This window comes from Epinephelus fuscoguttatus, linkage group LG4, assembly GCF_011397635.1.
Source record: "Epinephelus fuscoguttatus linkage group LG4, E.fuscoguttatus.final_Chr_v1".
Classification (NCBI taxonomy): domain Eukaryota; kingdom Metazoa; phylum Chordata; class Actinopteri; order Perciformes; family Serranidae; genus Epinephelus; species Epinephelus fuscoguttatus.
In genome coordinates this window covers 7,129,019-7,155,957 of record NC_064755.1, presented here as the reverse complement: position 1 = coordinate 7,155,957, position 26,939 = coordinate 7,129,019, and the positions used below count along the sequence as shown (strand labels likewise).

General features: G+C 41.5%; 1 protein-coding gene across 1 annotated transcript in view; it reads left to right on the top strand.

Moving 5' to 3' along the window:
• st3gal2 (ST3 beta-galactoside alpha-2,3-sialyltransferase 2) overlaps positions 1–25,159 on the top strand; it is a 77,125-nt gene extending 51,966 nt beyond the window's left edge. Inside the window, exons 3-8 of the mRNA XM_049573960.1 lie at positions 10,809–10,868; positions 11,330–11,463; positions 13,704–13,883; positions 14,290–14,335; positions 15,695–15,814; positions 15,974–25,159. Coding sequence (XP_049429917.1) covers positions 10,809–10,868; positions 11,330–11,463; positions 13,704–13,883; positions 14,290–14,335; positions 15,695–15,814; positions 15,974–16,147 — 714 coding nt within the window. The 3' untranslated portion in view covers positions 16,148–25,159. The remainder of the gene's footprint in view (positions 1–10,808; positions 10,869–11,329; positions 11,464–13,703; positions 13,884–14,289; positions 14,336–15,694; positions 15,815–15,973) is intronic.
• Positions 25,160–26,939: the final 1,780 nt, after the last annotated feature.

Here is a 26,939-nt window from a genome sequence, read left to right as displayed (position 1 = left end):
GGAAAATAGGCTCATTCAGTTTTGTCCCGGAGTGAGATGAGAACATTGATACCACTCTCATGTTTGTACAGTAAATATGAAGTCACAGCCAGCAGCCAGTTATCTTAGTTTAGCATAAAGACTGGAAACAGGGGGAAAAGGCTGGCCTGGCTCTGTCTGAAGATAACAAAACCTGCCTACCAGCAACTCTAAAGCTCACTAAATAACTAGGGATGCAATGATTTTGAAATTCTGGCCTGATACTGATGTTTAATATAACAATTTGGCCAACAACCGATATTGAACTGCTTTAAAGTAATCCAGCCTCTTTGAATGACAACAAAGTCAATCATACGCATTTATAAAACATCCTTTAACATAACCTTTCCCATGAAAAAACATCTTTCTTAAAAGATTCATAGCTGCTTCAACAGCTTTTTTTACTTTATACATCATAATTCCATCTCTATTTATATTGCTGTAAAGACAGCAATAAATTGCTCCCTCAAACAACTGGATTTATTTGTTTTTCGCCAAAAGGTACATTTTACAAGATAGAATTGAACACATCATGAGAATGTTGTTTGTTTTGTCTTATACTCATTCTTTCTGAATAGACTTTGAATGCACCATAATGTTACTCTGCATCCTCTGTCAGCTGTTTGTTGTGGCCACTGGCTGCTCAGAGCTCATGTTAACTAGCTCTCCTGATACTAATTTTAACAGGGATTCTTTGTTCACAATGTAGCATTATCAGGGGAAAAAACAGGCTGCGTCCTGAGATGAGACTATAATGAGTTTACTGCGTCCTTTCTTCCCAAACGGGAAGATCTCTGTTTGTCACACACATTTTTTCTGTTGTCAGCGGGTGGACTGGACGCAGGCTGCTACAAGCCATCTCGTCACACAACAGTGAGATCACAGAGTCTATTTGCCAGTCATTATATTCTTGTTGTACGTACTCATTATTTAAGTTTGTGGCCATTAGTCTGGAGCCCTGCTTTTAAGCATGCACAATTGAAAAAACATTGGCCCCTGCCATTGGTGAATGTCATCTTACCGGCTGACAGGCTGATGGCAGTCAACAAGGCGAATATCAGCTAAAGCCAATGCCCAGCGGATAAATCAGTGCATCCCTATAAATAACACTTAATATGAAATCTTTTTCTTTTTGTACCTCCATGTGTAATAACAATGGATGACATGACAGCTCCTCAAATATGATGCCATAATAACTTGATCGCCCCCTGCTGGATGGCTGCAGTATAAGTCATTAACCCCACCTGCTCCATGTCTGCAGATGGGACAAAGGCCAAATTAAAATATCAAAGTACTCAGTAATTTTTTTCCCCAAAGATGGATTGTGTCATTTTTGGTAATTCTTACTATGCTGATGTGTCTTTAAGGGGTGTATGGGTGGAATCTCAGTGTTGTGGCTCCACCCCCCAATTTCTACTGTGCAGACTCTGGCTCCATTGGAAATATGAAAATGGAAATATAACATGTGAATAAGTGAGCTTTAGTGGTGCTGGAAGGCAAATTTAGGGTGAGGGTTGGACAGAGCCAGCCTAGTTTTTTGTCCTGCCTCCAGTCTTTATGCAAAGCTACGCTAAGCTAAATGACTCTTTGCTCCAGCTGCAGTCTTAACAAACATGATCCTCTCTCATCTGATCAATTGACTGTCATAAAAAGAAAGTGAAAGTGAAAATTTCCCAACATTTTGAACTATTCATTTAAGGTAAGAACATCTGTATTCATCAACAACACAAGCACTTGGAATACAATGCAACCAAAGACTTCTTATCCATGTTTGGTAAAGTTTTGCATTAAGTTTGTCACTCAGTTTGTCTCAGTATATCTAATATAGTTATAGCCATCCATTTTCAGTTACAGTAATGTGTGGACATGTACCCATTAAAGGTCCAATGTGTAGGATTTAGTGGCATTTACTGGCAGAAATGGAGTATATAACTATGTTTTCGTGAGTGTTCATTCACCTGAAATTGAGAATCTTTGTCTTTACATAACCATAGAATGAGCCGATAAAATTGTTCTGTTGGCATACATTTTTGTTTGTAGAAAACTAACAGTAATAATCCTGATTACAAAAAAATGGGTGCAGTCTTTGTTTAGCCTTCAGCCATTATATCTAAGAGTTCCTGGGTCTGGACCCCCACTGTGTCTGTTTTGATACCACTACTAGAAGTCATGGGGGCATTAAATTAACATTAAATAGTAATTTTGTTTAAGTGGTTTTATCGCTGTGTTTGGAATAAAACTCCCAAAATGAACATTTACAGGACACATTGCAGTACATTAGTATAGATGATATTGAGTCAACCTGCAAACTGTTTTATGATTTAATATCCCCACCTTCATTGATATGCATTAAAAACACACCAGTAAGATGGATTATGCACAATATTATCATTACAGCATTGACATTTTAGTATTCTTTTTAAGTGCATGTAGCACCATTAAACGCTTTTCATTTGTTTGTATTGCACAGAGGGGGGGAGTCAGTTACATGGGAAATATACGTTTATTAGGACACCAACGTAGGGGAAGTAATACATCATAATTGCAGATCTCTCTCCATTCTCCTTATCCTCCCTTGTCATTGAGCCAACCAATCCCCTCTTACAAGTACTACATGCTCCTCATGTATCCCTGCCAGTCATGTGTCGTTTGGAACATTACACGTTTGGTCACTGGGCTTAAACTGCTACTGAGTAATGTCTGACAAACTGAAATTAATATGTCTTCAGACTCAGAGAGAGACGGGAAGCACTTACTTACAGAAAACTCGCATTAACACCCCATCACAGTGTATGTGTGTGTATTAGTCTTTGTGGGTGTGTCTCTTTGGCTGTATACCTATTTGTCAGTGTGTTCCCACTTGAATCAAAGTGTAAATGTGTTTTCAGTATTATCTCTAGTGTTGTACAGTGTCCCTCAGTGGCCAGTTTAGAGTCCTATTTCAGAGCTGTAGCCTCAGTCCAGCTCTGAAATGGCAGAAAACTGCAAACACAGGCCAACAGCTGCCAAGCCATTAGGTCACACTGCAACAGGGAGGTGATGAAGTGGGAGAGAGAAAGTAGGAGAAATAAATGAGAGGAAGAATAGATGTGGAGAGGGAGGTTTGACAGGGAAGGAATAGGGGAGATCACACATAGAACAAAGCAAAAACAAGGGTAAACACTCAGGATAGGAAAATAGTTGTGGTAAAATTACAAAAGAGGGGAGTGAGGGATGAAACAGATTGCAAATAAACTAGAGAAATAGAGAGGAAGGAGGGCAGAAAAACAGAAGGGGAGAATATGGAGCATGTTGGAGAAAACAATGGAAGGGAGTAGGGAACAAACAGAAGAAAGGTACAGGGCTGTACCAAGCAGGATAAACATACCAGTCTCTGCAGACCTATTAGAGCCGTGTATGTCTGTTTTTGACCTTGTGTTCTCTTGTCAGGGATGTCTCTCTGTATCGGGGAGAACACCACGTCCAATTTCATGGAGTTGTCTTGCACTTCAATGTTGAAAGAAGAAGAAAATCCGCACACTGAATTAGAGCTCCCAGTAAGTTTTTAATGACTAAAAAAAGCAACATTTCAACCCAAACGGTCTTCCTCAGGCAACTTCAAAAGAATGAATGAAAAGGCAGGTGGCAGGTATTTTGTTTTGTTTGTTTCTACAAAATTATAAAATATCTTAAAATATTTACTAAAATATTCTAAAAAGTTTCTTGTCTAATAGTAAAGTTGTCTCTTTTGTACTATGTGTTTCCCCAATAACAATTTGTTTATTTTGTATTCTTTGCACTTATTGATATGCAAATCCTTTGTGCACACTAAGTAGCCATCATATGCCTATATATGGCTCACTTGAACGACTGTCTGATTGTTTGATTGACAGATGACGTGGGTGGGATGACACCTGGCTCTCAGCCTATATGTATACCTGCCACCTGCCTTTTCATTCATTCTTTTGAAGTTGCCTGAGGAAGACCGTTTGGGTCGAAACGTTGCTTTTTTAGTCATTAAAAACTTACTGGGAGCTCTAATTCAGTGTGCGGATTTTCTTCTTCTTTCTGCATGGACCCCCATTATCCAGCACCTGACCTAAAGCAGGATTGGATGGGATGTGCGCACAACTACTCTGTCTTTTTGCACTTCAGTGTTGCCTTGATTCAAATATACTTATTCATTTATTCCGCTTATCCTGTTCAGGGTCACACAGGGGGGCTGGAGCCTATCCCAGCTCACACTGGGCGTGAGGCGTACACCCTGGACAGGTCACCAGACTATTACAGGGCAGACACAGAGAAACAGGCAACCATTCACGCTCACATTCAAACCTGTGAGCAATTTAGTCACTACTTAACCTAATCTGCATGTCTTTGGACTGTGGGAGGGAGCTGGAGGACCTGAAGAAAAACCACGCTGACATGGGGAGAACATACAAACTCCGCACAGAAGGGCCCCAGCTGGACAGTGGGTCCAAACCTAGAACCCCTGTACTGTGAGGCATTAGTGCTCACCACTGAACCAGGCCTCCCTTACATATCCTATACACAACAAACCTCCTTTTTTGTTCCTCCACCCAAATGCTGGCCATGACTGCATCATGTCACTCCAAAATTTTAGAGTTATCAGTGGGTTTGACCCAAGAATTCTAGCTAGTTTGGGATATTTTACATGGTTTTAAACTGGGAATTTGGTGACATTTTTTTTTAAATATCTTGGAAAATGCTTGGACAACTGGACAACATTTAGAAGGACCAGCAAGTCATTACCAGGCCCATGTGTAATCTGCATCCACAGAATTCCAACAACATCTCTGCAGATTTTCCACAGATTTAGAAAAAGTTTATATCGTCTATAATATTACGAGCAAAAAATACATTCAGCAGAATTCCACAGATTTTCCATTCTGGATCACAGCTGAAAAAATCTACAGATTCCATTTGGGTCTGGTCATTACTACCTTTAGGGATGGTACCTGTCGACTTCAAAGGGAATAAACATAATACAGTACCAAGTTAGGGCTCCTTCTGTTGGGAATCAGAAGACACGATAAGAGGTTGTTTCCTGGCAGAGAAATTAGAGCCAGGCATCACTGATGCACAGTGAGAAGTAGCTGTGTAAGTGCTCCCCAGTCAATTACTTGCTTTCTCTCTTCTAAAGGAAAATTCTCCAGTCCAAAGTGCTTTAATAAGGAGATTCAATGTAACCACACAAAATGGTGGAATAACCTCTCTGCTAAGTCTTTTTTCTTTTGCATCACTTGACTTGCTTTTAATCCAGAGTCCAATCAGCCAATGTTAGGAAGGAAGGAAAACAAACGATTATGTGTGTGCATGATTGGAGTATATGCTCTTCAATCAAACCTAATGTGTTATTTTGTAATGCTGCCTCAGGGGTAGGGGAAGGAATCAAGCATTAAATGAAAGGAACATTTTGAAGAATGATTTCTTTGGGAAGGACTTAAGTGATATTTTAGTTTGGTGAAACAGTTTCACATTTAAGACTATGAATCCCCAACCACCAATCTTTGTTGATGTGGTGATTTTCCATGAGTAGTTTCGCACGTTGATAGTTTCTTCATGATATTGAGAGCTGAAAGAGGAAAAAAAAAGTTTGAATAGAGGCTTGGGCACTGGCCTCCAAAGATGGCTGATTTGAATCCAGGGTTTGGTTGCAGCAAGTATTTGTGAATCAATCCAGAGTTTGTCCTTTTTTTGGTTCTTAGTAACTATTGGCTAGTTTCAAATCAGTGTTTTGCTAAATGGGGTTCCATCATAGATATAGAATCCATAGAATGGACATTGAACTGTTTGCTGTAGATGTTCTGGTGACAACACACATCAGTTGGGCTGCAAAATGTATCACACTTATTAGTTTGAGCACACTATTTCTGCCTATTCTTATAGCTGTTTTCCTTATTAAACAGAAAAATAGATTTGTACACCAATCCAAGTTTATCTCTTTGACCGAACTAAGACTGACGTTAGCTTGATTGCCTTGTTAACTGTTTATCCTGGCGATCTCCCTCTCCCTTTAAGCTGTCCACTGAGCAGTGGCTCTCGGTTGTTCTTGGGAGGCAGCTACAGCAGTGTTACATCATGTTTCACAAACATGTCATTAATGTTAACGAAAGAAACAGGGAAGTAAGAGTTCCGGTAATATTTTTTAACCTCAGTAAGTTCGCGACTTGCCGCATGTTGGTTTGTTTATATGAGAGGTTATAGAGAAGTTAGCCCTTTACAAGGGTTGCAGTGTCAGTGGTACACCTAAAAATGGCTTCTGCTCTGACCAACCTGCTTTGTTGATTTCAATGTGAATGCTGGTCTACTCTCATTTTATTTCTATTGGTACTAACATTTAAAATTAAGGATCTAGTAAATGTTTACAGTACTAAATACCAAAACGTAATACCTACATTAGTAAAAATCAAACAGTTCAATCAAAAGCAATTAATTCTGTAAGAGGAAGTCACTCTACGGGAAGGCAGATATTATATATAATAATTCTAACTATGATTTCATTAGTTCATAATCACCTGAAAATAAGAGTCATTGATTTTTTGTTACTTTAGAATAAGTTGTCTACATCTAAAGCAAGTGCGCCATGTTGTTCTACAGTAGCCCAGAATGGACAAAGCAGACACTGGCTCTAGATAAGGCGATTTGCATATTTCATATCTTGTAGTTCTCCTACACGCTTGGAACATGGGAGAAGTTTCATTTGGTTGCAATCTGCTGGATGTCACTAAATCCTACACACTAAAGTTTAAGCTTATGTTATTAAAACCAATGTTATGTGGTCATATAGGCTAATGTTATTGCCATTATGTTTTATACTTTGAGGTATGTTGTGATCATTTTGCAAGAGTTTACATTTAATCAGTTGTTGACCACATTACCTCTGTGATTCATCAGCCTAAATGGGTCATATTAGCAAACTAATGTTAGGTTTTTCATTTGGCTCAGTTAGCGAGGTACCAGTTATACCTGGCAGATAGTGGGTAGAAATGTTTAGTTACAACGTGTTTGTGTGGTACAGCCCTTGTTAATTTAGTAATGCATAAATCTCCACTTAGTTAATGTTTTAATTAGGCCTGGGTTAAACTTAGAACAGCTGGTGCAATGGCTCCCGGAAGTAGCAATGTTCTGCCAATGTAAAATATTGGTTTATAGTAAATGAAAAAAGAAAGTGGCATTTACTTGAAAGTAGGTGCCAGGAAGCTTATACTTCAGAGTCAGAGGACAGCTGAGAGGAAGGAAGCAAGACAGCATTTGGCATAGCAGCCAAAAAAACATCTGCCAAAAATTAGAAGCCCCTGAACAACAGCGGTGCTGCGTGCCAAGCTGGCTCTGGCATCATGCAGGGAGTCAGAGGCAGAAGAAGGCAAAGGATGGAGGGATCAAGGAGGATGGAAAAACAGAGAGAAGGAGAAAAAGAGAACATTTCAGAGAGGTAACAGCATGAGAAACAAAGTCAGAGAGAGTAAAGGGGAGTAAAAGAAAAGACTTAGCGGTCTCTGATCAGCACTGATGAGCTGCGTGGTGCACAGGCGTCCCAGAGAGATGAAGAAAGACAAGAGGAGGAGGAGAAACAAAGAGGGAGCAAGGGAAATTAAAGAGAAGGAATTAGACATGAGGGCAAGGAGAGTGCTGGAGAGGATGTGTGAATGAAAATGGAAGCGAACACGATCTGTGTTGGGAAAAGCGAATTAAGGCCGATGGTGGGTGAAAAGGAAGTGGTGACAAAAGAGTGGGAAAATGAAGATTGCTGTGTGGGAGAGAGGGAGAAAGACAGAAAGAAAAAGATGGTTATGGAGAGGAACAGCCATGAAGTGGCTGCCAATATCCTGATGGAATTTTTGTGTGTGCGTATTTTGGTTTTGGGGGATTTTTTTTGTGTGTGTGTGTGTGTGTGTGTGTGTGTGTGTGTGCAGGTGCTGGCTTTCCCTTTTACATGCATGAATGCTCATTTGCCTGTGTGGTTTGGCAGATAACAAAATTGGAACAAGATTTCCCTTTTTTTTTTTTTTGTAATCGGACAACTTCTCTTTGTCAGCCGCCGCAGTGTGTGTCATCATTCTCTTTACATAGCACAATGAGGCAGTTCAAAATGGTGATCTAAAAAAAATCAAAAAGACACTTAGCATTTAAATGAACAGACAAAGCAGAAAGATATTTTTACTCTCGACTGTAAACATGTGGCTTCACAATATTTCATGCCTCTAAAAATACGACCACTCAAGTGACTGGTGTCTGCCTTAGAAAGCAGAGAGAAGAGGCTCTGTTTTTCAGGTCTCTCTTACTACAACAGGTGTCCATATAAACACTGAAACAGGTTTTGCTGCTGTAATCATTCCTCTTATTCATACTGGCCATTGCAAAATCCCATCCTAATGTACTTCCAGTGGAAGTAATGGGGGTTTAAATTATAGACTGTATAAAAAAAATGGACTTAGCGACCGTGACATCACCCATTGGTTTGTGAACTCCTGTTTTGAAGCCTCAAGTTTGGCATTTTGTCCACCTCTGTCTTAGATTTTTGGAGTCAGACATGACCATATTTGGACAAGAGGATGAAGCTGTGGAGTAGCAAAGCGTGGATCAAAATGAGAGCCTGAGAATGCTAGTGGCAGACAGCCACATCCTTATATATGTGTAACTTTAAGCCTTAATAAAATGTAAACAGGTGAGTTATATTAAAATTCACCCCTGATACAGCTGAATGAACAGGGAATCCGCGATAGAGACCAAAACTGTTTTTTGTACCAGGCTGTTAATATGTTTATTTCTGCTGTAAAGTTGGGCATTTAAACATTAGGGCCTATTGGCATGGACATATAAAGAGAACTGAGTACTATGTTGGGGCCCATTCATTCCTCTGTAAGATGCTCAGTTAAACTTCCCAGGTATAAAATTACCCAGATTTTCCACATTGTTGGGCCCATGGAGCAGGCGCACTAGAGACTTCACCAGTTTAGCAGCTATCTTCCGGTTTAGCCCCCCGCTATCTTGATAAGATGATGGAATAGAGATAAAATGATTTAATCGTGCAGCTTTTCTAGACTCTTGAAAAGTTATTAGACCGAATGGCTTAACTTCTAATAGTGGAACAAGTCATTTGGGGGGGTTGTGATGATTTGCAGATGTCTCTTTCCTGATGTAAGTCTATGGGACAAGACTCACTTTTTGGAGCCAGCCTCAAGTGGCCATTAGAAGAACTGCAGTTTTTGATTCATCCATGTTGGCTTCATTGTTCAGCCCTGGAAGCTGCTGCTTGGTCTAAATTCACAGTAGGTGGTGCCAGCCTGATAAATGTCAGTGAGTGAGTCTGTAAATGACTCAGTAGCCAATTTTATGAGGTGCTTTACATCTAAAAGGAGTAGTGCCAGGTTTCCCATGCTGTTACTGACAATTAATAACTTCATATCGCCATTGTCAGGTCCGCATCTCTAAAATATTCCCATTGGAAATATTCAGTGGCAACCAATAATTCTTCATAAAGGTGGCCAGATAGGGGGAGGTCAGGTGCAGTGTGAGAGTCATGGGCCCCCCGTTGTCCTCCCTTGAGGGCACTGCTGGAAATGTTGGCCATTACGTTGAAAGTTTTATTACTTTGAGGTACTTTATTTACTTATTTTTGGCTAACCACTTTGAAAGGGGTTGTGTTTCCTAAAGCACCTTAGTCACAATTCGAACTGGGGGTTATTAATTGCTCTACACAACTTAGAGACTTTTTCTGTGTTTACTTTAACATCCACTTTAATTAAGTGCCCTTGCTTATTAACATTATAATGGATTCTAATCAAGCTGAAACACTGTCATGGTATTTAAGTTTTTTTACACATGAAATCGAGCGCTGAATTAAGGCCATTTTCAAAGTAGCTGAAGAGGCAGTCCTAAATTAACGTTTTGTTTTGTTTTTCCACAGAAAACTAATGGCTTTAGATTAATGGTGTTACTTATCCATTAAGTCTTTGATTGCCAGGTACTTAAATGGCAAAATCTTCCATCTTCCTCCCCTCATAGTCTTTCTTTGAACTCCATTTACAACCTCTGTGTGTTTAACTCCCCTTCTTTTTTTCTGCTCCTTCCCTCTTTACATTCTACACATAACTTTAACTTTTTTATTCACCATCTATTTATTCTGGTTGCACAGCCAGACAGGAGAGACGTGTTGTCATTTCTGCTGTCACTTTTGTTTATCCCTCCGAGCAGAACTCTGGGTGCTTTGGACATCTCCCTGTTGTCGTTGACGGACAGTGTAATCGAAAACTTGCCTGGAAAGACAGAGAAACTTAAGCACACTGTCTCTTCAGGTGTAATAAACTGTTTATGGCAAACAAACAGAGACAAGTAGTCTGAAAGAAGCAAATAAACTTGGTGGGAGTGAAAAGTTTAAAAGATGTTTGGACTCTCCCACACTTCTTGCCATCTTTTTGACATTTTTCATCCCTTCCTCCACTGCCATCTGTTTTTTTTTCTCCAGCTTGTTTTTGACATGTGGACAGCGATGCCTCTGCTCCTCTGACCACAGCTCACCCAGTCTGACTGCATCCTGTCAGTCTGACACATGGCTGTTACCTAAACACACACACACACACACACACACACACACACACACACACACACACAGGCGCACAGGCACCTGCTTATTTGCACATGAATGCTGGCGAGTGCATGCATACACACGTACATGGGCGCTCGGAAAGTAACCAAACATAAAGTCTGTTGTCACATCCAGTTTGTCTACAGAGGAGAAACTACACATCCTAACCATACTTTCTGTCTCTTCTCCTCTTCTTCTCTAGATGTTACAGCCCCAGTTTAAGCCCCACAGCATCCAGCAGGTGTTGCTGAGGTTGTTCCAGGTACTTTATATTATTAATTCATCTTTCCATTACTCTGGTAGTTTCAAATCAGCCAAGTCATTACCGCACACTCTTGGGCAAAAGCTGAGAGGAACAGATTGTCTTTATTAGACATTAGAGTTTATCAGTGACCCAGCTCATTCCTTTTTAATGGATCTGGATTTTTGTTTTTTTGTTTTTTTTGTTTTTTTTCATTCTGACTCACAATGCAGCGCAGTGCTTTCACATAATGCCGTGTGTTCCGATATCTCAGCCTGGCTCTTCGAGGGCAGAAGGGGCCTCATGTATTTTTCATGAAGAGTTCAACCCAGTATTGAGAGCAGGATGTATTTTTACAATCAGGTCTGAGCTGCAGGTTAGGTTATTTTATGTCTCTTGCTGTTCCAGCGCTAGTGTCCCATTTCATTTCCTGTGCAGTTTGAATCCAGTCAGCTTGATTCAATCACGGCTGTCTATCGCAGGTGATTCCCGGGAGGTCGCCATACGGCTCGTGGGATCCGGGACGCTGCCTGCGCTGCGCCGTGGTGGGGAACTCTGGAAACCTCCGCGGGGCCGGATATGGGGCGACCATTGATGGACACAACTACATCATGAGGTGAGAGGGATGGAGGCAATAGATATAGACCAAATAGAGGATGTGGGGCTGCATCAGATAGAGCAAGAGTGAAAGATCTGGAGATAGAGGACAAGACTGAAACTGAGAGATGAAGGGAGGGGGAGGGAGAGGGAGACAGCAACACGAATATGGTATGTGCCATTAAAGTTACAGTATGCAATACTGTGTGTGCAGAAGGGAGAAGTGCAGACAGCAGATGTGTGTTTCTGATACTATATTTAATCTCACAGTTTAATGCTATCATCTGTTCAGCTCTCCTATTGGTTGGCAAAGAGGTCACCTGAGTCTTGTGAGGTCATTACAGAGACTTTATGTCCTGAGAAGCTGAAACATATAGATAGATTGTGCCTCTCGTGTAGACAGAGAGGCACATAAATCCGTTTCCCCGGTCTCTTTCGTGCAGCAGTGATGGATCACAGTGCCTGATTGTTGTCAGTTGGCATGAACACACAGCTATATGTTGTCTCCTGCAACGTGTGTGTGTTGTGGCCACGTGCTTGTGGCATGAAAGCCTCTGCAGGAATGACTGGTATTTTTTGTTTCTGTGCGCTAAAAGCATTAACATCCATTAGCGTTGCACTCTCAGTAGACCTGTGTGGGCAGCCTCCAACTTCCGTCTCCTGTTACACTTTCTAATTGTTGAGGTTTGATTCTCATTTGTTTTTATAATCAGCATGCCCCGCAGCAGTCCCACTCACCAGCACCACCCACCTCCTGTCTGTCTGCCTTTTCACTCCTGCTATCTGAACAAACATCTGTTTTGTTGTCTGACATATGGGTAGGCGCACTTTGTGGCCTTTTTTTTCAGGTGCCCCTTCCTGTTTACATAAACAGTTCACTCCTCCAGACAGTGAGTCACATCTACTGTAAATACAGCAAGTACGCAGACAGAGCTGAGTGGTTCAGTTACTGTCTGACTGAAGGTTACACTGGACTAATGTGCTTATTATATTATTTAATAAAATGTGCTGCTGGAAAGTGCTCGTCATGAGACACTAAACAGTATTTGACTCAAATGACAAATGAAATGTGAACTAGTTTGCTGGTAGTGACAGAGTGAATCAGCACCCTACTCTGCAGTTCCCCTCCAATCCATGGCATCTGAGCATCTTTCAGCTCATTGTTTTGGTTTTACAGCTCATAACTTTACTGTTTTTGCTCACACTCACTGCTCCAATGAGCACTGTTCCCAGCAGATTTCAGTGGAATGGCTCTAAAACCCACTGTACACTACCTGCTCAGAGCCAAACAGCAGACAGACAAAGTTAGCGACCATCTGGTGAACATAGTGGAGCACTGAGCAGCTAAAGAGCCAGATTTTTTCTTAAGAAGTTAGACTAGATCATGATGCCAGAATAAACAGAAGGGTTTTTTCGGCCATTAAAAGTCTCAGGCGCAACAATTCTCCCATTTTTTCTCCACACCAGCCTACGTGCAAAAATAAAACAACACTTCAAAGACGACACAGCGTAGCTTACCGGTAGCCTGCAGCTGCACTTTTAGAGTGGAAGAAGCACAGTTCTGACAGTTGTTATCTTACCAACCTGTGGCAACAAGCCAAAAAATTCCATCATTTCTATTTTTACCCTTTAACAACTTCATCCTCCATTCTGTAAATCCACCAGCAAATTGCCCGGTTCTCAGACTGTTCAGCCAACTGCAGCATATCAGCCAGATTGTAACTGCAGTGTTCCTGGAGCTTCACTAGTTTCAATCACTCAAGTCTTCAAATGAATGCTAATGTCAATTAAAGAAGGCGATTATGTCACTTATATTTTTACAGCGTATTGTGCTGTCCCCATGTGGCCAAATTCAGTTTGACACATTAAAATGAAACACATGATTCTCACATTTCTTAAATGTTGAACTACTCTTTTAAAAGCCCTAGAGGGCCTGTGTCCACAGAGTGTTTCTATTCAGCAGAAAAGTGATTGCGGAGCGTTGGGGAGCGCTTCATCCCAGCGCTTCATAAAAAAGCACTCCCAGCTTTCTTAAAATGACGCACTAGTGTCATTAACGTTAGCTAGGTAGCTAATGCAACGCAACATTAACAGAGGGTTGACTGCACAGATAACAACAAGCACACAACAGCACAGTGATCAAAGCACAACAACATCCTGGGTCCGCCGGCTAATTAGCTTCCGAGCTCATATGTTGCCAACTAACAAAGTGTGACCTGAAGACGTTCATCTCTTATGCTGTCCCTCCCTTGCTCCCAGGATAAACCTGGCCCCCACGGTGGGCTATGAAGAAGATGCCGGCAGCCACACCACTCACCACTTCATGTACCCGGAGAGCGCCAAGAACCTGGCAGCCAACGTCAGCTTCGTCCTGGTTCCGTTTAAAACGCTGGATCTTGTCTGGATCACGAGCGCTCTGTCCACGGGCCAGATTCGATTGTAAGAAGAGACACACACATACACACACACACACACAGATATTCATAAGCATGGATTAACACACATGGGAGTGCACACAAACATATAATTAATTTTGGACACATGGTGCACACAGCGTTGGGACACAAAAATGTTGGCATCCACTATTTGACTTTGACAGACACATAAATACAGTTTGCGGGCGTAAATACACACATTTTATGCACACACACACACACACACACTCACACACAGTTGTGAGAAGCAGAGTTGCTGGGCTGGAACAATCTGTCAGCCGTCAATCATCCAGAATTCATAGCTGCAGCAATCACATGAAGTGCTGATTGAATGTGTTAATCAATTTCTCTCTCTCTATCTCTCTGTCTGTCTCTTTCTCTCTGTCTGTCTCTGCCTCCCTCTCTCTCAGTACTTACGCTCCAGTGAAGCAGTTCCTCCGTGTAGATAAAGACAAGGTGTGTATTTTCAGCATCCATTGCAATTTCTTTTGCCCATTCTCACACACTCCCAGTAATACACCAACACACACACACACACAACACACACACACACACACACACGCACACAGCCACACATTAACGCACAGAGTGACCCCGCTTTGCTGCAATTATATCATCCCCTCCCCATTGTTGATGACGGGATTACAGTTAGATTATAAAGCTTCCCTTTGTTTTAAATAATCTTCTGCTCGAGCCTTAATCCGTGAAAATAAATAAAGTCAAACTAATCCTCACCATGTGAAGACTTTGTGAATATCTTTGCGGGGTCAGAGACACGGTGTCTTTGGGGCCGGCCCAAAAATATAGATTTAAAAGACTTACTCCTCCGCTGCGGAGCTCTAAGCAGCCAAAAGCCCTGTTTGTTAGGACTGAGCATCACCTGGAGGTAGATGATAAATTTGTAATTACTATTCATTTGGTTAGCAGCGCTCTTAATCTTTCACAGCAATCACAACCTCAGGGAGTATTAAAATTTAACCTGGAACCTTGTTGGGTTAGACCTTTCAAATGAGCAACGGCTATAATCTGCATGAGGTTGTCTTCCTGCTTTACTCTATAAATTATCTGAGTGAACGCTTTAAATCTGAATGTAGGATATCTAGGAAGTTTGGAAAGACAAATACACATTTTGTGGATCTTTCTGAACATTAGATTGTGAGAAAATGCTGAAAAAAAAACATTTAGAGAAAAATACACTCTTCTTTTCCTGCCTTCCAGGCAGAAGTTTGGCTTTGATACTTAGTTAAATTTACAACAAGGAGATGATTCAGTATTTCTAGCGATGCACCAAGTGAGAAATGTTGGACCAATACTGATATTTAAAATAACAGTTTGGCCAGTAATTGGTAGTGATGTTTTTGTTGTTGCTTATTTTGTTGTTGCTTTTATCTATTCCCCCTTTTGTGCAAGGGAAATAAAGAAATCTTTATTACAAAAAAATGTATTTCTGTATTCACTGTGTTCCACCCCCTTTTTTATATACTAGTATTGTATCATGCAATACTTAAAAATACTTAAAAATACTTAAATACTGCAGTTCTCAGGAGGTGGAGCCTGTGCAAAATGTATGTTACACAACAGAAAAACATAGGCCACTGCCATTGGTGAGTGTCATCTTATTTGCCAATGCGCTGATGGCGGTCAACAAGGCAAGTATTGTCTGATACCAGTGTTTGCTAACTTGGTGCATCCCTCCAAAAAAAACCTTTCCCTACTTTCCATACAGGAATTTGGGTTTGGTCTTAGTCAAACTTACAGTAAGTAGACAGTTAAATACAGCATTTCCCTTTCTCTGCATCTCTGTCCATCCCCCAGGTCCAGATCTTCAACCCAGCATTCTTTAAATACATCCATGACCGCTGGACCAGACATCATGGGCGCTACCCCTCCACTGGCATGCTAGTGCTGTTCTTTGCGCTGCACGTCTGTGACGAGGTCAGATTCTTTCTTTTTCTCTCTCTGCTTTCAAATAACCACATACTGTAAATCCTTGCATCATGCTCAAACTCCGCTTACATCATATTCATCCTGAATAGACACACTTTTGTAACCACACACTTGCTTTTCAATGCTCTCTCTTTGACTCTCCTCTAGGTGAATGTGTTTGGGTTCGGAGCAGACAGCCGAGGAAATTGGCACCACTACTGGGAACAAAACCGCTACTCTGGAGAGTTCAGGAAGACTGGCGTCCACGACGCCGACTATGAAGCCCAGATCATCCAACGGCTGGCCAAGGCTGGCAAGATAACTGTATTCCCTGGGAAATAACCAGCAAATCAGCCTGTGTATCTAATGTTTCAACACTGCAGGCAACAGACACTATAGAGGCCGCTTAGAACGTGTTAGATATTCTCGCTTTCACTTACCCACACCGGTTTAGGCTCCCAGTTTGAAGTAAATGCTTACAGGAAGTGAGACGCAATGGTCATGAAATGGTACCAAACAATCCTATTCCATTTACTTTCCTTCATATTCCAGAGGTTGCCCACCAGTGGAGGCTCTGATTGAAGAACATGGTGTGTAGACTCTTAGGAACCAGGAACAGAGAACATCCAAATGTTGTGCTCACTGTGGACTGATCTAAAAGTGGCGGTTGAGCCTTAAATTTGACAATAGACGTATTGTCTCTTAGTAGTTTTCAAGGTTTAACCTCTAATGGCCAGTGCAAGACCACATATTGCTTTTCTGGGGGCAGCTTCAACTTAGGGGTGATAAAGAAGAGAAGGCTGGACAGCAGGAAAACTTAACCAGTCACCACAAATACAAATGACCGTGTGCAGCAGAGAGAGAGAGCCAGAGAGAGGGAGAGATTTCACATGCAAGCGTCCCACTTCTGGACTCACCTTGGATGAGTGTCCAATCCTCATCCATTAACAACATATACAGTATGCTGCACACTGAAAAAGCCACAGAAACAGCACCGTCAGCATCTGGTAGACTATTGTTCTACAGCTATGTGGTGTCTGAAAGTAATAGAGTGGGTATAAAAGTACAGTTCTTCACCCTCTAAGCACGAGGCACTTTTCTGTAGGCCTGCAGACTAGACTGACACAAACTGTGGAGCTGTCAAAAGCCACTGTGCTGTTGAACATTTTGAACCCTAGGCCATGACTTCCTTGAGAAAGAGTTGTTTTTCTTAAGTCCTTTACGAGGCCAAACCTCACCTTCCACTTTCCACTGTCACATCCCCACTTTATGTGAGTTCTCCCTCACAAGACAGCATTGCAAGGACCTTGTCTGACTGAGATGGCTTGTAAAATGGTTTGGTTGTAAGATGAAAGGTGATTGCTGTGAGTTTATATCGTTTGGCTGTCCTCTAAACCCCTTGGGTCCCCACCAGGCTTAGCAAGGCCTCCACACCTCGCCGCAGACTCACAGAAACGCGATCAAGACTTTTGCCTTTCAGCCATTCTGTCGACTCAGAAAGATCACTGCAGCACAAGCATGAGCTTCAGCTTCTGTAGAGCCAGCTAACCTGGTTTCAAACATTGTGGCGACCGGAGGCCAATCTTTCTTCACAGGGACACAGGGAGAAGTGTTGTGGGAGAGTGTTGGTTGGACTGTGTGTGACTCTAATGAGGCCAAAAGTCCGTCTCCTGGGGTTTCATGTGTGGATGGAGGCATGCTGGTTTTTGGACTGGAGTTTCATCCCCATGTGGTCTGTCAGGGTCTAATTTGGGAGACGAGGAGACAGAGAGCTAGGGCATGAGGAACCAGTCTGACAACAGCAGCATGAGAAACATTTTGCTCCAGTATTTTTAAGGGTGAAAAGAAAAGATGTTGGTTTATGAACAGAAACTTGTGCTTCTATACAAACTGTACTGGGTTCACCGCTTTGGTTTTGAAAGGACTGAGACACAAAGGGACCGTGCTCTGTCTCTTTTCCCTTTCACAGACCTGACTCCTGTATCCCAGTGGAGTTAGAGACTGTCAGTGACATTTCTACCAGATTAAGGCTCATGTAATGGGGTGAAAGAAAACCCCAACAAACCCCAACTGGATCTGGGAACTCTTTAACCCGTCAGCAGCTCGGCTTCATTAACCACTAGCCCTGGTCCCCGCTCAGCCAATTAAAACTTCAGCTATGTCTGGAGGGGGTGGAGCCACCAGACGCCTTAGACTCCATCTCTGTACTGCATAAACTGCACTTCCTGTTCTGATTTTAATGTTAATGGCATATCCCCCTGCAGACTGCAGCAGATCTCATTTGTTAGTTTTATGTACTGTTAAGCTTTGAGTTTACACTTTGGCTGGATTTATACTGTCGGCTCAGATTAGACTTCCACCCAGGTGGCACATTAATGGTTTTTATCATGATTTGGTATCCCCAAACAATGCCCATTTACACATTAATAGCCTCCATTGTAAGTTATTTCTATCTTTAACAAGGAGGCACAAACAAGTATCAATCGTGGATGTGCAGCCAGACAGTGTTGAAAAAACAGAAACGTCAGTGGAAAACAGACAATGTGTGCCACAGAGAGAAAGGAAAATAACAGTATTTGGTTTAACCTGAGGCTGTAAATCCATCCAAAGATGCCATGACAGAGGTGTTAATCAAGAAACAGCTGGTGGCTGATTAAGGAGAGTACTCAGGGTTCCTACGCAGGTCTGGTAAATTTGGAGAAGTGGTGACTGAATAAGACTTTTAAGGTGCGATAAGTAATTTTACACCAAACACGTATGCATGACTTTGAACACTTGTTGATTGGTATTAATGACTCAACAGCAACTTTATGTTAGGCTGAGAGCTCTGGCTTTTAAAACTCACTTCCCAGACTACATTCCATTTAAGAACAAATTAATATTTATGTCAGTTACAGGGTACTAAGTATTTGTTGGTTCACCAGGATACACACAATGTCTTTTGGTGAGTAAGAGTGAATGTAAACGGAAACTCCACAGAGAAAAAACTCCTTAGCTATTATTTATTAAGAGTTTAACAAATAAAAAGCACTTATCTGTTTCATCAGGACTGTGTGGGTGGAGTTTGACCAGTTTGATATGGCCCGACTAGCAAACAACTAGGGCTGGGTACCAGTACTTGATACCTTTAAGGCATCAACAGAAATAATGCACTACCAAGTAATATCGAAAAATCTCCGGTCAAATAATACCTGCTTTCATTCTTTTTGTGCCAGGGGTCTGAAACCAGACCATCCTGACTCCCTGCCAGATGAAACTTTCTGTTGTTGTCTCCGAAGTCACTCTCCTCCTGCTCAGTTCCATGTATGCCCAGTTAGCACAGGCTAAAGCAGGATTTATACTTGTGCCTCAGCTCTAAGCAGAGCTGTAGCCTATGCACGTGGTCTACACCATTGTGAGCATACTTGTGCAGTGGTGTTTCTCTTCAGTTACACCTCCAAACCACTAGTCGGCAGTGGGGTTTCTGTGAAATGCTGAAAACTTTAGTTGATTCAAAACACACATTAAACATGGCTTAATGGAGACAATTTCAAACACAAGTACACAAATGGGCTTTGTTATAACTTGCAGGATTCACAGACAAAACACTTGTCTTTTGCTGGACAGATATTCATGCTAATGTTATTAGCATGTAATTGGAATTTTACATTGTATAAATTAGCTTAGCCGCTAGCTAACATTTCCTCTACCCATATGAAGCCAGAGACAAAAGCAACATTTAACAAAGGTAACGTTACAAAAATAAGCTCCATTACAACTCACTAGGTTGACCAACAAAACAACTGTCTTATACTAACAAGTTTTCCAAACAAATACAACACACTAACGTTATTAGCACAAGCCTATGGCATTTTACATTGTATAAATTAGCCTAGCAACTAGTGGGGATTTCCTCTACTCATATGAAGCCAGGAAAAAAATCACACACAAGACATAAAATACTTCTTTGTGGAGGATTTATTATCTTCAATTCATTGTTTCTTATCTGTGAAATAAAATAAGTCAATTGTTTGAGCTTACAAAAACAAACAGGAGGTCTGCGTTGCTGTGGCGTGTAGTTACATTTCTGGGGAGGTGCACGTCAGGCTACAGTGTAGGGTACGGCATAGCCTCTATGTTGACACAGAGCCCTACACCATAGGTACAGCATTGATTCGAAGCAGAAGTATAAATCCCGCCCAACACAGCAGCAGCGCTAACATCCACCCCCGAGCCATTAAACAGATTCAAACTCACATTCACACCAAAATGGCATGACTCTGTCATTAAACCCATTATTAACTGTGATGCTAACAGTTAGCCCTGTCACTGTGTGTGAGCGGCTGGTGAACTTTTACAAAGTGTACCTGGAGAGAAGCTCACACCACTGGTGTGGTGAAGGTGAGCACGATGATTCGTATGTAGATATAAATGGTTCATTCTAAGGTAATAAAAAAACAACGATTCTTATTTTCAGGTGATTATAAACTAATGAAAACATAGTTATGAATATGACATTCCATTTCTACCATTAGATGCTCCAAGATCCTAAACCCTGGACCTTTAATGCTCCTTTAAAACTTTAAGAAAACTATAGTTACAGCTAAAAGTTTACCAGAACTTCACTGATATTTTTTTCCTTTAGAAGGAGTCGTGTGTTGTGTCCGTGACTCATAATGTGCTATACAGTGAGCTAAAAAGAACTTATCTGCCACCTCCAGAAATGGTGAAAGAGATAGCTACATCTGTGAATAGAAGCTGTGTAGGAACCGTGAGTGCCAGCCACTGCAGCAGATGCTACTGTCATGTGAAATATCACTTGTGTATGTGTGACAACATTGCTGAATGCACCTTTCTCAGTGTGTTGTTAAAAGTTAAGGGATTTAACCACAATGTTATGAAGCCTTTCATTTTTTTTTTTACATGCAGTGCAACCAGCTGAGAAAGGTTTGAGGTAGGCGCACGCGCACACACACACTCTCACACACACACACACACACACACACACACACACACACACACACACACACACACACACTTAAAGTGAGAAGGGTCGAGGTGTCATACCACCCCCAGCAGGTGATGTGAAGAACTGTGCCTCCTGTGCTGATATCAGTTCTGTTGGTGTTTTACTGTGTTATCTTTGGACAATATTGTGTATCCACACGTGACTCTAATGTATTACTGTTGTTCTCTATATGCTTTCAATGTTTTTATCCTACTTTGCACATTACAGATTTTATAGGATGCTTTAGTGTTGAACTGGGCTCACTTCAAGAGTCCGTGCGGCTGTATCTGGACATATTGTTTGTGTTTCTCTGTCTCTCTCTCACACACACACACACACACACACACACACTTTCATGCTTTCGTGCCTTGTCCTGCTGCTGGACGTTTCTGGCCTACAGCTGCTCCATCGGCAAAACACACACCTGCTACCTTTGCTTTTTTTTCTTTCTTTTTTTGGTCACACACACACTGTCATGTCTTTTGGCTGAGAGCTGTGCCTTCTGAGCTGCGCACACACACACACACACACACACACACACCCCTACATGAAGACACACTCTGCCTTCTGCTCGGGGTGCAGACGCCCCCCGCTCTTCACTCCTTACTGCTTTGTGCTCTGACGTTGTTTTCTAAAGATGGCTGTAGGCTAAACAAGAGGATGTAAAGTGGTGATGCAGTGTGACTCGCTGTGAATCCATATTAGGGCATTTGCTACTTTTTTGAACATATAGCGTATACTTTCCAGGCATATCTGCTTTTTTAGATAACATTCAGTGAGGAATGGCAGGAGAGATGGCAGACATAGAGGGTAATCCGCTGGATTTGAGCCCACAAAGTTGCAGGTACACAGTGACTGTAGAACAGAAGATGACAAAGCGTCTAAAGGTTTAGACATATCAGTGTACCGCTGCTTTCGCGGTTCGGCGTTTTTCTCAGAGTTGTCAGCTACTGTGGTCCTGCGTTATTGATGTTTGTTTCCCAAGATGCTCCTTCTAACTTCAAAAGGAATGTGTAAATTGTTTTGGAGATAACGTGGCTCTCTGGCAGCAGAATAACACTTTGCTATCGCATTCTTGCAGCCCACAGTGGGTAAGAAAAGTCTTAATAGTCTACTGTGCCCCCAAACAAGGTGAGACCCCGTTCCAGCACGGAAACAGTTATCAGCATCCTCAATTTCTCCCAGTTGTAAACCAGAACATTGAGATCAGATAGAGGTGGAGGCAGGGTGATCCCTCTCTGCTGTGCTAGCCTGAATTAGAGTGGAGGTTTTACAGCACATGACACAGATCTGAGAGTGTTCCCTGTAGCATTTATAACCCAAAATAGGTCTTTTCTCCTGTCGCCAACCCAATACACTGATTTTTTTTTTTTTGGTCCTCGGGAGTTGATTCTCAAAATAATTGAAAGACACACCACTTTTTCAGGTCACTGCCTGTGCCATGGCTGTGTGAAGAACATCCATCTAGAAATAAAGAGCTGCATCTGGTGAGAGCATTTTGGGAAACACGGTCCTTGATTGTGATGGTCAGATCAGATGTCCAGGAGCAGGATGTTTTCTCAGGTGAAATCTGAATGTGTGGTTAAGTCCTCTGATAACACTGACAGAAACAAATGACAGCCAACTTGCGTGTTGAGTTTCTGTCACAAATTAAACCGGACTGATTTTCTTTTTAGCATTGTGTTTATTTCTTGAAATTCCCGGCCAGACTCGCGCAAATTATCCCCACACTAACATCATCCATCTTTGTTCTACTTTGCTGTCAGTGGAATCCAGGTTCCTTTCACATCCAGGACTATTTTTACACCGTTTAGTCTCACACACTGTGTGCTGAGGCACATTTCAGTAAAAGCCACAAACACTCAATCACTGATTGCCTGAAAATGTGTTATTGAGCCTTGTATGATTGCACAAAGCAGAAAACCCAAACCACTGGAGTTTACCACAATTTCCATTTTCCTGGATCGAAAGGGAGGCACATTAAACTCATTAAATTACATTTTTATGGGGTAATTAAACAGGATGAGTGCAGAAATGAACACAGTCTGATAGCACACCTGTTCAGCTCGGAAAAAGTGGACACTGATGTTTTTATGTCAGAGGGAGAATATCTGAACAGCATCTCAATGGGGTCACTCCTGTTTCCAGGGTCCTATGTTCCCCAGATTTATGGCACATTATGGGAACATGACAAAGGGCTTTGTGTTTCCCTGGGTCATAATGTGAACCTGAAAAAGATGTTGCCCAGCTCTGCATTTGCTTAATATGGCATGGGCTAGGGTTGGGTTAGGGGACTATAATCATGACTCTGAGAATCATGGAATTGCTCTGGAGTTGGCTGTAATGGTACATGCTTTACCTGGTGAGCTACCAGGGCGCCCTAGTAGTTACTAGGAAATCAATAGCAGTTGACTTTTGCTATCTCAAACAGGGCGGGGTTAGGAAATAGGTTGAGGGTCAGGTTAGATTATTTATGAAATATCTGAGGTAAAATTTGTAAGACAATAGGAGAGTTAATCTGTGTAAACAGAATATTGGACCTTAACATAAGACCTTGCGAACATAGGACTTTCGGGAAAACATGGCACTCGGGGAACATTGGATATTCAGAACATTCGACTCTTGGAACATAGGACCTTGGGAACACAAGACCCTTGACATATAGATAGCCTCCCTACATGCATCTACAATTAAATGAGTAATTACACGAGTAGGGTTATACCACTCATGCACACACATCTGTGTTAAATTAAAGGCTACAGCTGGGAGACAGCTTAGCTTAGCTTAGCTTGAAGACTGGTGCTAGCCAGCTAGTCTGTCCAAAAGGTAGCTAACTAATAGTCTGTCACATAACCTTCCGATAAACCTACAAATTGTTTTTACACTTCTGTTTTGTACAGAATAAACAATAAGATATAACTCGTGAAGTAGTGAGTTTAACAATCTAGTGTGTAGGATTTAGTGCCATCTAGCGGTGAGGTTGCAGATTGCAACCAACTGAAACTTTTCTCATGTGCCGAGCATGTAGGAGACAGTGACCAATGCAAATGGCCCTATCAAGGGCCAGTGTTTGGTTTGTCCGTTCTGGGCTACTGTAGAAACAACATGGCGGACTCAGTGTAAGAGTACCATCTCCATGTATAAACAGCTCATTCCAAGCTGACGATAACGTGACAATTCTTAGTTTTAGGTGCTTATACACTAAAGAAAACATAGTTATGAATATTGTATTCCATTTCTGCCAATATATCCCCCTAAATCCTACACACTGCACCTTTAAGAGGAGCCAGTAGGCTAATAGCATTACAAATCTTTGCTAATAGTTATCTTTGGACAGACTAGGCGAGCTGTTTCCAGTATATGCTAACTGTGAGAGTGGTATCAAATAACTGTCTGAGGAAAACAAGCAATTTTCTTAAAATGTCAAAGTATGTTTTTGCTATGTTAAGGGCAAACTATGTTTTCTTTTGTTTTCTAGCTGTAGTACTTACAGCTTGATTACTCGGACATGTTGATAAGAACCTACTGAATGAAAGTAAACAGAAAATCAGAAAATTGGATTAATTTGTGGTTGTCTGGCAGTGTCTCCAGCTGTAACAAAAGAGAATCGGTGCCAGACAAAAGGAAATCACAGCCCTCATGGCTGGAAAATTACTTTAATACCACTTAAGTCTCCTCAACCTGTGTCTATCCAGTTGCTATGGTTAAGGAGGCTGCAGCTTGGTGTCATTCTGTGGTAATGAAGAATAGATTTCTGCAGCAGGCACAGATATGTAACTGAATGTTGGAGAGAAAGCTGCAAGGAACAAATGCATCCTGATCAAAACACTGCCGGCTCAGGCTGTTGGCATCGTGACATGGCCTGCGACTGTTTTCAGCGTGCAGCGGTGTTTGAGGCTGAGGTGAGGACAGCCTCAGGCAGCTCTTTACTCATCAGTTCACTGGTCTGCACTGAACAGAAGCAGCTCTTTAGCAGCAGTCACTGAGCTGCAGACTGCACATATCAGACTGTCGCTGTGGATTGTAACGCTAACTTTCACACCTCTGTCAGCTATTGTGCTAGTACTCTCAATCAAGTATGAACTATCAAGTAGGATTAAAGGCTGCTTAGTGAATAGATCTGCCACAACAGCAAACTTACTGGTGGCTCGTTTGAAACAGATACTGTAGGAAAAGGAGTAGTCCAAGGATTTAGAGTTTGGATGGGTGAAATATTTTCATGTGGGTGGTTTTCTGCTGTCTGGATCTGTCATCATCATCTAGTCCTGCTTAAATGTCCCATTCTTAAGTAGCACTACCTTGCGGACAAGGTAGTACACATGTATTTACTACATGGAAACATCTGTATGATATGTGATCCGACTCTTTGTATCTTATGCTATTGTACAAATAAAAGCTTCATGAAACATGAGCTCAAAGTCTGATGTGTTGTTTGTAGAATTCTGGTTTGGTTCACACTGAGCTGCTGATAAGACTTGGGAAAGACTGCATAGAAAAGTATATAGATTGGATAAAACTAGCTTCAAGTGGGGATTTATGGTGGGTTGCTAAAGAGTGAGCTTCTTCACTTAAAGATATACTATGCAGGATTTTCCTTAGAAAACAATGTAAGTACTCATACAGATAGATCTATCTGTCTATCTACAAATATATACAGCACTGAACAAAAATTTAAACACTTATTTTTGCTCCCATTTTTCACAGGTTTAAGTTGAAGATCTCAGACTTTTCACTTGCACTCAGTAGATACATTTCACTCAAATTTTGGTCACAAATTTGTGTTAGTGAACACTTTTCTTTTGCCAAGATAATCCATCCACCTGACAGGTGTGACATATCAAGATGCTGATTAAACAGCATCATTACTACACAGGTGTGCCTTGGGATGCTCACAATAAAAGGCCACTCTAAAATAACTGATTACACGGCACAATGAGACAGATGTTGCAGGTTCTGAGGGAGTGTGTTACTGGCATGCTGTCTGCATGCAATATCCTCCAGAGCTGTTGCACGTGAATTGAAGGCTCATTCACTACCATAAGACATCTCCAGTGCTGTTTTCCTGAATTTGACGGTATATCCAACCAACCTCACAACCACACAAGTTGGTGTGATTGAAAATTAGGGTATTTAAACATATTTAATCTATAATGTGTTGTATAAGGTTACTTGTTCTGATGAAACTGAACTTCTAACCTAATGATGGGTGTTGCTCATTTAAACCCTACTGTGACAGCAGTGAGAGACACCAAGGTCACGAACCAGGGAGGCTCAGACACCTAGATTATGAGCCAGGGAAGACAACAAGTGTCCTTGTTAGTCTCAAGAGATGTTGTGTTTTAGGAATGTCAAGGTGGCACATATTTTGACTGTTGTGCATGTGTTATGGGAACTATAAAGATAGCAGGGCGAGAGGACTTGCTGGGCATTCACTGACTGACTGTTCATGCAGTTGTATGTTTGAGTGTTTCCATTCATGAATGCTTATTAAAACTCAAGGAAGACAGCCGACATGTTAAGACTTTTTCTTTAAACTGTTCATTAAATAGTAGTTTTGGCACCACATTGGTTAGAAAGACAAACTGCTGTCAGGTCAAGACCCTGGTGAGGACAATGAGCATACAGATGAGCTTCTCTGTCCAGGTGGCTGGTTTCAGATGATCATGCAGATGAAGATGCTGGATGTGTAAATCCTAAACTGGTGTGATTCAATGTGGTCTGCCATTGTGAAGCCATTTGGATGAACTGCCAAATTAACAGAAATGACTTCGGCGACATCCTATGGTAGTGCAATGAACATTCAGTTGAGGAGAATAACAGAATAATAGAAAGGCATCTCTGACAAGAGAACACAAGGTCGAAAACATACACTGCTCTAATAAGTCTGCAGAGACTGGTATGTTTAGCTCAACCCTGAATAGAATAAGCTGAGCTTTCCATAAGTGCCGGCTACCTGCCAAACAGCCACCTACTCATTTAAATCCAGCCAGCTACTTCTCTCTTTAATTCAATAGTGTTAATAATAGATGCTTTTAGTGCTCGCTAATGAATTTATACATCAATCATTTTTGTTCAGTGATCCACATCTAATGATTGTAGTCCAACCTTGCAGTGTTATTGATCAGATTTGAAGCCAGTACTTGAAAT